This window comes from Primulina tabacum, chromosome 8, assembly GCF_025594145.1.
Source record: "Primulina tabacum isolate GXHZ01 chromosome 8, ASM2559414v2, whole genome shotgun sequence".
NCBI classification, from domain to species: Eukaryota; Viridiplantae; Streptophyta; class Magnoliopsida; order Lamiales; family Gesneriaceae; genus Primulina; species Primulina tabacum.
Genome location: NC_134557.1, coordinates 6,379,127 through 6,394,943, shown reverse-complemented (window position 1 = coordinate 6,394,943; position 15,817 = coordinate 6,379,127). Strand labels below are relative to the sequence as shown.

At 33.1% G+C, this 15,817-nt stretch overlaps 2 protein-coding genes across 2 annotated transcripts; both read left to right on the top strand.

Moving 5' to 3' along the window:
- Positions 1-362: 362 nt before the first annotated feature.
- Positions 363-2,862, top strand: LOC142553391 (small ribosomal subunit protein eS26y-like). Its single transcript, XM_075663601.1, has 5 exons — positions 363-516; positions 631-723; positions 1,510-1,594; positions 1,718-1,851; positions 2,570-2,862. Exons 1-5 carry the CDS (start codon positions 514-516, stop codon positions 2,633-2,635), a joined length of 381 nt encoding a protein of 126 aa, XP_075519716.1. The 5' UTR covers positions 363-513; the 3' UTR covers positions 2,636-2,862.
- A 6,032-nt stretch (positions 2,863-8,894) lies between these two features.
- LOC142553389 (uncharacterized) lies at positions 8,895-13,972 on the top strand. The gene is made up of 9 exons (XM_075663600.1): positions 8,895-9,615; positions 10,280-10,465; positions 10,987-11,079; positions 11,260-11,442; positions 11,532-11,634; positions 11,725-11,910; positions 12,326-13,272; positions 13,364-13,654; positions 13,732-13,972. The coding sequence occupies exons 1-8, from the start codon at positions 9,349-9,351 to the stop codon at positions 13,640-13,642; spliced, it is 2,244 nt and encodes a 747-aa protein (XP_075519715.1). The 5' UTR covers positions 8,895-9,348; the 3' UTR covers positions 13,643-13,654; positions 13,732-13,972.
- The last annotated feature ends 1,845 nt before the right edge of the window (positions 13,973-15,817 follow it).

The window sequence follows — 15,817 nt, the reverse complement described above, 5'->3', positions numbered from 1 at the left end:
TGAGACGGGTCAACCCTACCGATATTCATGTATGACACAAATAAGATATATGTAGCACAAAATACGACCAGTGAGACCGTCTCACATAAGTTTTTGTCATTATTCATTAATCTTGTAAAATATAAATATAAAATGTTTAAAATAAAATTTAGTTTAGGCTGTTTATTCAAGAATTTTTTTAAAAAATTAAAATGCAATTAATTTCAAAATAGAAATAAAATTAAAACTAAAGCTTTACAAACTTCAGATACTCACATTGAACAGAATAAATAAATAAATAAAATTACGTAAAAGTTCAACTCTCATGACCAAGGGCAAGTCCAATCAAAATATATTTTTATCTTTGGTCCCTTTATTGGGCCTAAAATAAATCGATCCAAGCTATCATTTTGGGCCTAACAGATCTAGGGTTTCGCATATAATACTCTCCCACTCACCTGTACCTGAAACGAGGCACTTTTGCGCTGTGAACTTGCGCCTTCACGTCCAGAGATCAAGAACTATCGATCCGCTATGGTGAGAAAATAAAACCAAATTTTGTTTTAGGTTTATCCACTATTTGATCCTGAGTTTTATACTTGCAATTTTCCTGGAGAGCTGATTTTTTTTGCTCCACATTTGGTTTCTCAGACCTTCAAGAGAAGGAATGGAGGCCGCAACAAGCATGGTCGTGGCCATGTCAACTTCATTCGCTGCTCCAACTGTGGGAAATGCTGCCCCAAGGTTTCTTTTGGTTGTTTTCATTAGCTTTTTGGTGAATAATTTTTTTTCTTCGATATAATTATATGTGCCTTGCCAGTATGTTTAGATCTGTATATTTCGTTGATTTGGATTTTCTTTTTGAAATTAGTCTGTTAGGTGGTGAGAAATTGAATACGTTGATATTATTCTTTTAAGTGAATATAAGGTTATACTTATCTTTAACGCTGTATTGAACTCGCTTTATTGGTTAGGATATGTGTGTATTTGGTCAAATATTGTATTGTGGTTGGAATTTAAAAAATCAGCTCCTTCTCGGATTGAAACTCTGTTTGTAGGATGCCACTGCTTTTCAGTGTAGAAGAAATACCAAATTTTTTGCTATTGCGGATGGGAATCTTTAAATTATCATGATTTTGCTTGCAATGGTGCATGAAAATTGATATTGCGTCCCTAGGCGTCATTAGTTTCTGCTCATAGTTATTAAAGGCGTGCCTGGTGCGCATCTGATGCACCTGCAGGCACAGCCAGGTGTGGCAATGAAGCAAAGCTTTTAGCCTGGCACCTATGAAAAAGTGTAGCATGCATGTGGTTCTTTAAGAAGATTTGTACTCATGCTAATCATGTTTCTGCTACAAAATATTTTCTCTATTCTATTTCAATCTTCTTAAATACATTTTATGAGCTTTAATTTATTGGCTTCTTTAAAATGTGTGATACTGCCCCCAGGTTGAAGTAATCTAATGAGCATGAGTGAGACACTGCTGATTAATTTTTCCATCATCGTTTTACTTTTACTTTTTTGGCCAGGACAAGGCAATCAAAAGGTTTCTGGTGAGAAACATTGTTGAGCAAGCTGCTGTGAGGGATGTTCAGGAAGCTTGCGCTTTTGATAGTGAGCTTCCTTTATTTTTGTTTTACACGTCACTCACCTATCATTGTAGTTGTAATCTTTCCTCGTAAATCATCGTTAGGAAGAAATCTATACAATCTCATACATGTCTTTATATCTCTATAGTGTACACCCTTCCAAAACTGTACGTGAAGATGCAGTACTGTGTTTCATGTGCCATTCACTCCAAAGTGGTGAGGGTCCGTTCTCGTACTGATAGGAGGAACCGTGAGCCTCCACAACGCTTCAGACGGCCAAGGGTTAGTACTCTTTTACCTTTTTATATTTTGCAGTTTGGTCTTTATCTTTTGGCTATTGATGATTGTCACTTCTCTCAACTGAACATGCAATTATTTTTCACCTTTCTATCAAACACCATTTCCTCAATGTATATTTCAATGTAGAACATTTATGATCCTCATCCTCGCCTCTCTTTGTGGGCACAGAGTCAAACTTCCCTTTCAAGGGGTTGTCTCATCTCATGTATAGAATGTTGAGTGTGTACTCTGTATGCCAGATAAGTCCTGAAATAAAAACTTTTGAAATTACTGCTTTATATGGTAGATGTTTGCAACGAGAACTATATAAAGTCTGAAAAAGTAGGTTAAGTAGTTTCAAGTCTTTAATAACCATGACACCTAGGAAGATTCTCTCAAGTCTTCATGCTGCAACCACTAGCAAGTTTCAGAGTTTCTATGTTTTCGTTGTTTTCCCAGTGGGCCATGAACTAAAACAAAAGGGGATTTCTCTTGTGCATACAATCTTCTGGAGTATTTCGAGTTTAGTGAACTATATATGCCTGTTTGCTCACATGTTTTTACGGATGTGAAATTTACTGTTTTTATAAATAATATTTGGAAACATGAATAATGCATTGGTCATTTGATATCTTTTCATCTGTTTCTGTGGACATTTTTTCTCTAACGTATATAATTATGATTACATTTTTTTACTGTCATTTCTTTTCCACATTTACAGGATGATATGCCAAAGCCCGGTCAACCTCCCCGTGTTGGTGGAGCACCTGCTGCCGCACGGCCATAATATATTTTGGTTGAACATTTGCTATTAGTCTCGCTGAAGTTATACTATGGATTTTGCATGTCCTGTTTTTTGAGCATCATCAAGTACGGTTTTTTCCTTGAATGGAACAATGCTTTCATAACGCATCTCCTGAATATAGTCAAGGGGTGGGTTTATCATCGTTTGTTGGTTTCCATTTGAAAAAAATTACTATTTCTTGAATACATTCTCTCTTTACCCAATGTGAATTGACGCTTCAATGTAACCTAAAAGTCAAGGGTACTGGTCTAGTATTTCTACGTGAATTCGACCACGAGCTAGTTCCCATTCTTCTGGCTTTACTCTCAGTACCCCTTGCGATCCCTAGTTAGTTTGAATTCCATAAATCCTAAACCCTTAGAATCCGTGAATTCTTGACCACGAGCTAGTTCACATTCTTCTGGGTTTACTCTCGGTAAGCCCTTGTGATCCATAGTAAGTTTGAATGCCATAAACCCTAAACCCTTAGAATCGACACGAAATAAGATTTGAATACCTTATCGAAGTTACCATCCTATCCTGATTTCAGTATTCAATTGAATTTTCAAAAAAAAAAAATCAACGGTACGTTAGGATAAGAGCACGTGTGGAATGTGGAGAAATAAGAGCCAATCAATTATAGGTTGCTACGAAGTGTGACCCACAATATCCCAGCATTTGACTGACAAAGGTACCGTGTAGGATTTTCTTAACACTGATTACATGGATCATCCATCCCGTTAGTACTTTAAAATTTAGATGTTTTCATGGGTGCGGCTATTCTACTCACAACCTCGGAATGTGGCCCCACATGAAAATGACACAAAAGGTGAGCTATATGTGAGGGAATAAAGATAAATCTCGGGATAATTTTTTTTAAAATTCGCAAAGGGGAAACATCATTTTTTTTATTCTGTTGTTGTGATGTGTTTGATATATTTGAAGATAATACTCGTACAAAGTGTTAATTGAAAAATTGTTTTGTTGTTCTAAATTTCGACAACACAAATTTGCATTCTCTAGTTTTGGTTATTTTTGTTATTGATATTTTATGGTACAATTTACTTCATTGACTTGTTAAGGATAATTTCTTCACTAGTATTGGTTTTGTAAACTAGATTTTTTTTCTTGTGATATATTAATGAAGCTTTAAAAGATGAGTTTTGGATCAATGCAATACTTGGTGAGCTTGAATAATTTGTCCGAAATGATGTATGGTACTTAATTCCACTTCCTGAACACGATAACATTTGGAATCAAATGGATTTTTAAAAACAAAACCGACGAGTCAGGAAACATTTTTAGGAATAAGATATGTTGGTTGCTCAAGTGTATGCACAGGTAGATGAAGCTTATTTTGATTAGACATGTGTTCATGTGGTCCGCATTGAGTCAGTCCGACTGTTGCATGTCATTGCATGCTATATGAGATTTAATCTCTATAAATGGATGTGAAAAGTGTGTTTTTAAATGATATCTTAAGTGAGGAAATCTATATGAGACAACCAAATGGCTTTGATGATCCACAACACTTGGGTCATGTCTATAAGTTGAATAAAGTACTTTATGTATTGAAGCAAGCTTCTCGTATATGGTATGGTAGGTTAACTGAGTGCCTACTCAAAACTAACTTCAAACCAGGTGAGGTCGACAAAACTTTATTTATTTAAAGGTCGAAAGATGATATACTCATTTGTCAAATCTATGTGAATGATATTATTTTTTGTGATTCTTCACAAAATCATGTAAATAATTTTGTTGAATGTATGTCTTCAACATTCTAAATGAGAATGGTAGAAGAGTTAAGTCTCTTTCTTGGATTAAAAATCGAGCAAATTCATAATGATATTTTTCTGTGTCAAAGCAAGTATTCAAATAATCTAGCCAAAAAAATTGCAATAATAATACTAAACATATGAAAACTCCTGTAAAATCTAGTGGGTAACTATTGATTCTATTTTATCTGCTCTGAGTTTGTTTGTTTATAAGCTATTTTATATTTCTTAAGTTTTTATTAATCCATTAGATGTTAAGGCGTTTTTAATACAATCCTCTTATTTAGTATTAAGTGATAAATGTTTATGTCACGGTGTTGTCAACACTGCTAACAACATCTAAGCTAACATGTTCAAATTCAGGGAGAGATTGCTTGGAGTTGAATCAACTTGCATAGACTTGTTTGTCCTCATTTTGTCCAGAAAAAGCCCAACAAAAGTGATTGATGGAAAATGTGTCTTGCTCCTAAATTCCTAAATTCTTTTCTTTGTTGATAATATTTTGTACAAGAGTTTTGTATATCTAGAATATCGAGTTTCTTAAATTCTAGATCTGATCTTTAATATTTAAAAGATTTTGTCTCCTAATAATTTTGTCTCTTTAATATTCAAGAATAATTGTTTCACAATAGGCAACGAGATACGAGAGACCATTGATAAAGCTCGGGAGAATTTTTTGAAGAACTCGCAAAGACGAAGGATCAATGTTTCAATATGTTGTTGTGACGTGTTGGAGACACTTGTAGTCAACACCCATACAAAAGTGTTGATTGAATGATTATTTTGTTCTTCCAAATTCGGCCACATAGATTTGCATTCTTGAGTTTTGGTTGATTTTATTATTGATATTTTATGGTGTAATTTACTTACTTGATTTATCAAGGAAAATAGGTTTTCATTTCTTCACTAGTATTGGTTTTATAAACTCGATTTTTTTTCTACTGATTATTTTGTCATGAGACATCACACAAGTGTGTTCGCTTGTGCATAATTATGTATGTGTTACTTTTAATTAAGTTATTTATTTCTGTATATTATTCCGGTGCATGTTGTCACAAGACGTTACAACATCCGAGACAAAACTTATATCTGGTAAACACAATCTTTACTATCGTGTTAAACAAAATACTTTCAGAATGTTCAATCTAATGGATCTCTAATTGAATTTATAAAGCATAAAAATGGATGTCTTTAAAATTGTTTTCATTTATGTTACATCAAAATGTAATTAATGTAGAATTCTTACCTCCATCTTGATACACAGATGCAGTTTTCTATCACTTACAAGTTATATAGGACACTCGATGTGTAACCATTATGGACTTATTTCCTTGAAATTGTTGTCATTTAGTTTAAGAGAATAAGCCAACGAACTTGTAACTCATTTGCTATCAAGATCTCAAATTTAACACGAGATCTCAAGTTTAAGACTCAATTGTTATATTTATCTTCCCAGCTCAAAAAAAATGGTGGAATAAATAGAAAGTAAATTTTTTTAACACTATCAACTTGTGTAGACTTTGTCCCCTTATTTCGAAATAGGTCCTATGACAAGGAGATTTTATAGCACGATTCATCTCCCTAAATTCCAAATTATTTCGAATTAAATTTTCAAATAAATTAATGTAGGCCTAAGAAAAATGAAACTTCAAGTGGTATAGTGGAATTATGCCACTCATCTCATTATACCATATAGATATAGGATCGATTTTAATAAATATTTGCAATTTATCACAAGTTCAAAGTTTTCTTGATTTAATCGAACGACACTCATTGTATTCAATGCATATATAACGAGCATATATGTGAGCACCGACTAAGATGACGTCTTGTATAGTTTTGATATATTTCTCACTAACCGTGCCTACCTCTGTGTACATCTCATATTACATATACATTACATCTACTTGGTGCATATAGATGTGAGTACGGTTGGTGAACGACATCAAAATATAACGAGCATCTATATGAGCACCGACTAAGATGACGTCTTGTATAGTTTTGATATATTTCTCACTAACCGTGCCCACGTCTGTGTTCATCTCATATTACATATACATGCACATCTACTTGGTGCATATAGATGTGAGTACGGTTGGTGAACGACATCAAATATATATATATATATATATTTTTACACACACAACACATTTTAAGATTTAAATTTAATTTCTCGTTCAAAAGCTAAACAATTTTTTTTCAATATGTATCAAATAGTAAAATTAAATCTGCCTTTTTAAAACACTTATTAAATTATTATTATGCGACTGTAATATTCAAACGAAGTCATTAACTAAGATGTAAAAGAATGGTAATTGAAATTAGGCCTGGTTTGGATTTTGGGTCCAATTTTAGCCTACTTGGATCAATCAAGTTGACGACATTATTGTCAGATTTTAGAACCGAATTGAGTTGACTTGAAAGTTGAAATTAGCTTGTCAGATTAACAAGTAATCCGGATTCAAATGGGTATTTATTTTTTTAAATATAAATTAAAAAATTATCGACACTTTGACAAAAAATTAGCAATTATTTAAAAATCTATAAATAACAATATTATGAAAAAAATTCATATGGACAACTAATAATACAAGTAAAAAGACTATACACAAATATAATTTTGGTTTAAAAACTACTCAATATTGATAATACATTGCAATTTGACATTTTAAAATATAAGTTTATATATATTTAAAGAATTACATATAAAATCTAACTTCGTTCTTGCCGAATATAATTCTAAGTTTGTAGCAGTGCACCTACTAATGTTATGGAAAAAACCCATTATTATTGTTGTTCCGATGGTCAAAAAAGTTTTTTAAAAAAACAATTTTAATAAATTTTATAAATTAGATTACAATATGAGGATTGGATAAATACTTTTTTTTTAAAAAAAAGGATTAGTGAGAAAGGTCAGCATTATTCCTTTAACTGTTGCAAGGTAGGAGGCAATAAATGAGATTACACACAATTTTTTTTAGTAGGTTTTTATTAAACGTTTCATAAATATTTATATGTTACATACGTAAACCATGTTCACATTTATAATAATAAGTAATATGTGTAGCATAAAAAATAACTTTCTCATGTGTGACTTAAATATGAGATCGATCTCATAAAATTGATTCGTGAGACCGTCTCATAAAAAATTGTTACGATTTTTTATTAGGTGAAATCAATAACGATGAAATGAGTAGGATTACAACAACTTTCTTTGGTTTTCTCAAATGCTTTTGCAAACTTTTAAATTTAGTCTTTCAAATAAAAATATCATTTCCACTCCATATTTTTGACAAATAATTCAAAATTAAAATCGGTAAAATGCATATTTCATTGAAATATATATATTTGGAAAAAATCACCCATGTTTATTCACTTGTAAATTTCTTTTAAAAAATATTACAAACATGAGATTTTAGGAAATCAAAATATATAACTATGATTATTGCATGCTTAATGTACCTGCTCAGTTACCATTTTATATAAAAATCCTTAGTAGGCGAAATTTAATATTTCTGATAAATTAAGTTTACATTCTTCTCTATATTTATATTTAAATATCTCTCGTTATACATGAATAATTACGAATTCCGGATACATAAATGAATCGAGTCGAATATGAGTTATAATAAAATTGGATTCTAATTTTTTTAATTAGGATTAATTTAATCGTAAACATGAACAAATATAGATTCTACGGCTCATTCGCATGTAATCTGATCGAATCCGGTATAATATAAAGTTTTGGTGACCTCAGTTTGAGTTTTGACTAGGAAAAATTCGATATCCAAGTACTATTAATATCGAGTAAAATTCGAATCTTGACCGTTATGAGCATTTTTCGAAGTAATTTACGCGAACAAACTCTAAATTTAATGGATCATGTGATAAAATGTTATAAGTTATCGATATTTTTATAGTTTTGTATATATTATTTCTTTAAGCTAACAAAACTATACTCTCGATCATTATAGTGAATAAAACAATAAGGACAAAAACTTATGTGAGACAGTGACACATGTCGTATTTTGTGAGACGGATCTCTTATTTGATCATTCATAAAAAAATATTATTTTTTATGCTAATAATATTACTTTTTTATTATGAATATCGGTAGGGTTGATCCGTCTCACAGATAAAGATTCGTGAGACCGTCTCACAAGAGATCTACTCAATAATAAATTCCTCGTCACGACATTTTTGATTTATTAAAAATTTATAATTATCCTCAGTGACAAAAGATGTTGATTATATATATATTTGAATTTAGTTTCAAATAACTAATATTATAACTTTATTCATAAAAAAACCCTAGTTCATTATATCAAAACGACACAGTTTGACCCTCAAATTTATCCAAACGTCACCGTTTTGGTTTCGCCGCGGAAAATTTCACGAAACGAAAGCAAAAATTTTAAAAAAGAATCTGACAACATATACGTATATATGTGTGTATGTATATATTATGTGTGTGTGTGTGCAGGAGACCGGGTGTGGGTATGCAATGTAGAGAGAGGAGGCGGGTGAGGGAGGAGCAAGATAAACGAGGTTGATTTTGTCTTCTCTGCATATAACTGAAAAAAAGGATGGGGCTTCAGAGAAGACGAAAGCAAACAAAAAGCAAAATTTTTATTACAATTTTGTCGTCCATTCCGAATTTTGGGTGCCCTTTAATTTTTTTCCCTTTTGGACCATTGTTTTTGAAAAACCCTTCTTGTCAATATATATGTGTGTGTGCGGGGCTATGTATATGTGTAAGCATCAATGAGATTACTAGAATTGAATTAAATTCTCAACAAACCCCAAATTTTGAACCCATCTATTTCAGAATTCTCTGCTTTTTATGTAACGAGAAAACATTGTGAACATCTTTTCTCAAGATTGAAACAATTCTTAAAACCAGGGATTACTCTGGTTTTGCTTCCAGTTCATTGTTTTTTCATGAAAAAAGGTGAACAAACAAAGATGTCTGAACTTGAGGTGGGTTCTGCCGCTAAGGTTTTGAAGGAGGAGCGTGAAGTTTTGCATCTGGGGAGGATGTTTCCTAGGCCTGATCCGGCGTCGCTTGCTACAGAGTATTTATCTGTGGCAGAGGAAGCATCTCAGGAAGTGTTGAATTGCATTCACCCTACACTCGACTCCGAGGAGGAGAGAAGTGATGTCATTGATCATCTTCAGAGGCTCATCAAAACTCACGTTAATTGTGATGTGGGTCTTTTTTTTTCTTCCCGAAATTTTTGAATGCATGCCTTTTGCTCTGTATATGAATTATGATGGATTGAGTTTATCTTAGGTGATCTTTATTTTATCTCTTTAATTTTCACATGTTAATTATATCTATATATGTCTTGCATCATTTCGAAACAAATTAGGTTTGATGTGTTTTTTGTTGCTTTTTTTCTTTATCAGTTTGTGATTTTTTTGAAGGATTTGGAGGCTATATTTTTTTGTAAAGAAAAGTTTATGATCAATTGACTTATAAGATTTGTTAGATTCCATGTTGTTTGCATTGAGTTATGCCAGATACGGTTGTCGGTACTTGAACAAACATTCGACATCTGAAAGACCGTTATGTGTGAGCTACGATTTTTTAAACTGATTTTTCGATTTCATAGAACTTTTATTGTCGATTCCAAATGAAATTTGCCACGTATCTCTTTCCTTGTGGATGAGATGGGGTTTTTTTTTATCAACAAAACTTTCGTTGCTACTTACTAAATAATCTAGGATCCGAGTCTCTTGCATTAAGTGTTTCATGGTATAGCTCCAAATCACATGTTACACTACTATCGCAATTAGTAACCTTATTTGTTCATCATTTATGGCGTCTAGTTTTCGAGCATTCTAAATTTTGGAGTTTCAAACCTCACAGGTTTTTCCTTATGGGTCGGTGCCGCTCAAGACTTACCTACCTGATGGAGATATTGATTTGACTGTCCTTAGAGATCCCGGTGCATGCGAATCTTTAGCCGATGATGTTCTTGCAATTCTACGTGGGGAAGAGCAGAATGGAAATTCGGAGTACCAAATCAATGGTACCCAATTTATTGGTGCTGAGGTAATCTTCATTTATAGAGAGTTTGAGGCAACTCTGTTTCTGACTGTGAGCATGTACTATTTATGATAGCTTTTTCCTTGCATTATACATGTGTCATTGTGGATGTTTGTTGTATGTGAAATATGATAATGATCGTGTTGCTGTATTTGTTTTCAGCCATTTATGGATAGCCTGGATATTGCAGATGCTTCTGTTGTCGCTCCACCTTCTCCCTTGTTGCTTCAATTTTTTAACTTTCAATCTGTTTACTTTTTTATAGATTAAAGTAATTTGGATCTGATTATAGCTGTCAAATTTGATATATCAGCGAATTGGAATTGCGATTATTCTATTAGATCTGAATTTTAACTATGCTGTCAGTTTGAGGAGCGTAACTGAGTGATTGTGCTGGTTTGGATTGTTAATGTCATTCTAAACAAGCTGGCAATTGTGTGCTCGTTTATTAGTTTCTAATTTGTGCACTTTCTTGGTATATACAGTCATTTTATTTATTTCGAACTATTTTTTGTTTGAGACTGCAGGTTAAACTTGTGAAATGCATAGTGCGGAATATATTGGTAGACATATCTTTCAATCAGCTTGGTGGACTTTCTACACTCTGTTTCCTCGAGCGGGTAATAACGACCGCTTCTGAAAAAATTGTCTGGGGTGCTTTTGCCATTTATGTGACAGAATATTGCTGGTCGATGTGCTCAATCGGTTATCAAAATATCATTTGTTTATAACTGCTGAATTTTCATGCCACTCTCAGTTTGCTTACGATAATATATTGTGAATCTTGTTTTTCAATGCAGGTCGATCGCCTAGTTGGGAGAAATCATCTTTTTAAGCGAAGCGTTATCCTGATTAAAACCTGGTGCTTTTATGAGAGTCGCATTCTTGGTGCCACTCATGGTTTAATTTCGACATATGCTTTGGAAACACTTATCCTGTACATTTTCCAGCTGTTCCATTCTGCTATAAGTGGTCCTTTAGTGGTAATACCTATTGATATGCTATAGTAACTCTAATGAAATATGAGCAAATCATCCTTGAGTCAATTTGTTTGTTTTTCTCTTATATCTAGGCCCTATGTATGTTCTTGGATTACTACAGTCAATTTGATTGGGACAACTATTGCATAAGTTTGAAGGGGCCAGTTTGTAAATCATCCCTTCCTAATATAGAGGGTAAGAAATGATCTTCCATTGTGTAAAGGTGGTTCAATATCCTTATTTTTCTCATCTTTTTTACTGTTTTTGTTGTTAACATCTTTGCAGTGAAGATGCCAGATAGTGGATTAAATGACCTTTTACTTGATGAAGAATTCATAGAGAACTGCATGGACATGTTTTCTGTTCCCTTTAAACGGCTTGAAGCAAACCAAAAGCCATTTCAACCAAAACATCTTAATATTATTGACCCACTAAAGGAAAATAATAACCTTGGACGCAGTGTGAACAGAGGTAATGGACATTGGCAGAAATTGTTCATTTCGTTGATTTATCTCCAAATTGAGCCTGCTCGAGTCAAGTCACTATTTCTATATTTTTTCTCTTCCAAGCTAAAATGTTGAAAAATAACGTCAAACACGTTGCTAAATTGGCTTAGAACTTGCAGAATCTGGTATGGTGTCTTATCACAAAATCTTATGGTTCTTGATCCACTGCATCCTCTCTCTCTCTCTCTCTCTCTCTCTCTGTTAATCAACCCTGAATGACAGTTCAGAAAATATTTTTAAGTGCTTTTTTTATGGGTCACACATCTGCAGATTCCTTTATAGGATGAATGAATGAATGCTAAACTGTATCTGTAATATGTTTTGACAAGAAGTGTTTCTAATTGCATGAATGTGAAATACTTTCTGTGCTTGATTTATAGGCAATTTCTTCCGTATAAGGAGTGCTATCAAATTTGGAGCTCGCAAGTTGGGTCATGTTCTGTCCCTACCAAGTGACCAAGTTGCTGATGGGATCAATAAATATTTTGCCAATGCCCTTTCAAGGCATCGAAAGCACTCGAGAAGCAAAGTCGAATATTTGGACTCAGAAGTTGGTGATGAAGCATCTATGACTGCATCTTCATCGTCCCAGTCGGAAGCGTCTTCTATGTATGACATGCTTCTAGAATCTTCTTCCAGTGATTCTGATAATGATAGCGTTGGGGTGGAAGTGAACTCGATTTCATCGTCGGAGAATGAGCCCGACAGATGTTTGGCTGAAGAATTTTCTTCCAATAAGGCATCTGAATCCTGTTGTCCTACTAATCGGGTAATTGTTTCAGGAAACGCTTCCACCGGGGATGTAAACAACTTTGAGACAACTAATTTAATTTCGAGAACTAGTGCGTCCAGTTATTTATCGAACAGAAAGCTTGGTTCTTCTCTCTATGGGAACGTTAAATCAACTTCCAAAACTGAGAGCCTACCACCAAAACAATTTCATAAAGTGGATTTTGCACGTAATGCATCACAGAAAGGTGTTTCTTCTTCTGAGATTGTTTTGGAATCAGAAGTTGTCGATTGTCTGGCAGACCTCTCTGGAGATTATGACAGTCATCTTAGGAGTTTTCTTTGTGGTCAGTTAACCATTGGATTTTCTTCATCCGCACGTGCACTGTCCAACCCCACATCGTCAACTTCTAGGATTCAAACCATGCGACATTCTGTCTCTCTTAGTCAGAGTCATGATTTTCAGGTGAATCCATCTGCATTCTCCACGGGACAAACCATGTATTCTGTTGCTGACTATGCCCTGCCAGCCACTGGGTTTTATACTGAAGGGAGGCCCAATACTCGAGGAACTGGCACTTACATTCCATATGTTGTGGTAAATTTTTCTACACTTATTGTGCACGTCTCATTTTCTATTTGTATTTGTCATAATTTACATGCGTTCTTACAAACCCTTTGTTTTGCAGAGTGGTTCCTATAGGTCTCCACAAAGAAGGGGCAGGGGTAAGGTGCCAATGAGTCACAATCATTCGCACAGGTACCCCTACAGTAGTGGCTCACACCCAGCTGTCAGCAGGGTGAATTCATCTGGACAGGGATCTCATGGGCAATGGAGATCTGATGCCCAGATGAATTCTCCGTGCAGGATAGAGTTTGGTTCCATTGGGAACCTTGCAGAAGAGGCGATTTCTGCCTCTACTCAAGCTAGGGTCTCAAGGCAAAGGAAACCCGAAGCACAACCATAACAAATAGTGAAGGTATGAAAATTTCCTTCTAGTATCCTTGAAGTGCATATTAGGCTACATCTAAATACAATGTGTTTTGGGTGTTGCAGGTTTCCCCACCCCGTCCATTTAGTGCAGTAGAGAGGAAGATTTACTTGTACAAAAGAGCTAGGGACATAGAGTAGATGCTAACAGACATCTTCTTGATTTTTTTGTTGATTTTTTGTCACCCTTTCAGCTGTTTGGTTTTGTAGTGTTGCTATTCTCATTCCCCACTCTCTGCATAAATGAAAAAATATTTTTGACTCCTCATATTTGATGTGCTATACTTGTGCGCCGCACGTGCGTTTGATCCTGCTCAAAATTTTAAAATAATTTTGACTCTCTTGATATTTGATGTGCTATACTTGTGCGTCGCACGTGCAACTAAAGTGAAAAATATTCGTACGCGCAAAATTAGCAATTAATTGTTGACATTTTGAAGTTATTATGATTTGATTATGATATAATCACAATTATTATTTGTAATAATATTATGAGCTTTTCACCCTAAAAAAAACAATTTAATTGAAAATGTGATACATATTATTTTTTTTTCCTAAAGAATTTTTTTTTAAAAAAATATGATTGGATTATTTAGAAAACACAAAAAAATTTTGTGAAACAATATTACAAGTTAAATTTGTGAGACAAATATCTATCCATGAAAAATATTACTTTTTATATCAAGGTATTACTCATTATTATAAATATCGACACTTTTGATCTGTCTTACAGTTAAAGATCCGTGAGATCGTCTTAAAAAAATATACTACTAAAAAAAATATTGTTGTACTGCAAAATTATAGTTGTTGATCATATCAATTTTGTCCACGATCAACAATAATTATTTTCCTGTTTTTAAACCGATTATGGATTTTATTTTCCCTAAATGGATTTTAATTTTTTTTTCTCAACCGGTCTCGTTCTCGAACATTTTCCAAGTTTGGTTTGTTAACAAAATGCCTCTACATTTTTTTTCTTTTACCCATAAAACACGTTTTAAATTCAGGATGGTTTTGTATATTTTTTCAAGTCTTTCCAATTTCATAAATGATATTTATTCTAACGTAAGATAAACACTTTCATTGATATTCATTTAAAGAAATTTATAACCCACACAATATAGATTTATTTAAGATAATTATGATGAAAAAAATTGGAAATAGTAATAATAATTGAGACTGTCCCATTTCTATATTCCATTTTTGGGCTTGAAATTGAGGTTCTATCTGCCTACCTAGTAAATTGATTTTTACCAATTTCATATCACTGCCAAACAAAACATGGACTGAACTTGTCAATGTATATACTTTTTTCTCTATCTCCAAATTATAGTTTCCACTTTTTTAAGGTTCAGTTCATCATAAAATCAATTATTTCTTATAAAACTTTTTATGCTTCATCACATCCAATAAGTGAATGTCACATCATCGATGTTCACATAAGTGTGCACAGTGAGTATGCATCACATCAAAACTATATATATATATATATATATATATATATAAACACGCGCACATTAAGAATAATATTTAATATTGTAAGGTATAATATTCAGAGACAAAAATTTAATCTCTAAGCACCCACCGCAATATATACTAAGATTGAAAAATGTTATTGTATTCATTTAACTCTTTTTATTTTAAAATAAAATTTGTGTTGATTATATGTCTTTTAACTTAATTGGACTAAATATACAGAGAGAGGCAACAATTGGAAGTTCAATATCCAACTTCAACCATTATTTTAGCATCCTTTATATTATATTACAATTTGTCCATTAAATTGTTTTCCAATAGATCCTAACTAAAGAAATCTAATACACCTATATAGATTATATATAAATAAACGAGTAGATATCTTGTAAAATAGTCTCACAGAACAATATCCGTGAAACGGGTCGACATAATTTATAGTGGATATAAATATAAAGTCGCCAACAAAAGATATTACACGTTATTGCAGGTTCATTTTCATTATGAGAGATACCCACACAACTTAATAATTCTTCCTACAACATGTTTCTGCCTCCTGCGCCTTTCAGCACATAATAACCCGTTTGTAAAACAATTTATAAATACTTTTTTAAAAAAAAAATCGATGAGAATTCTTACTTAAAATTCATATGTTTCGATTAAAATGTGAGTTTAAATT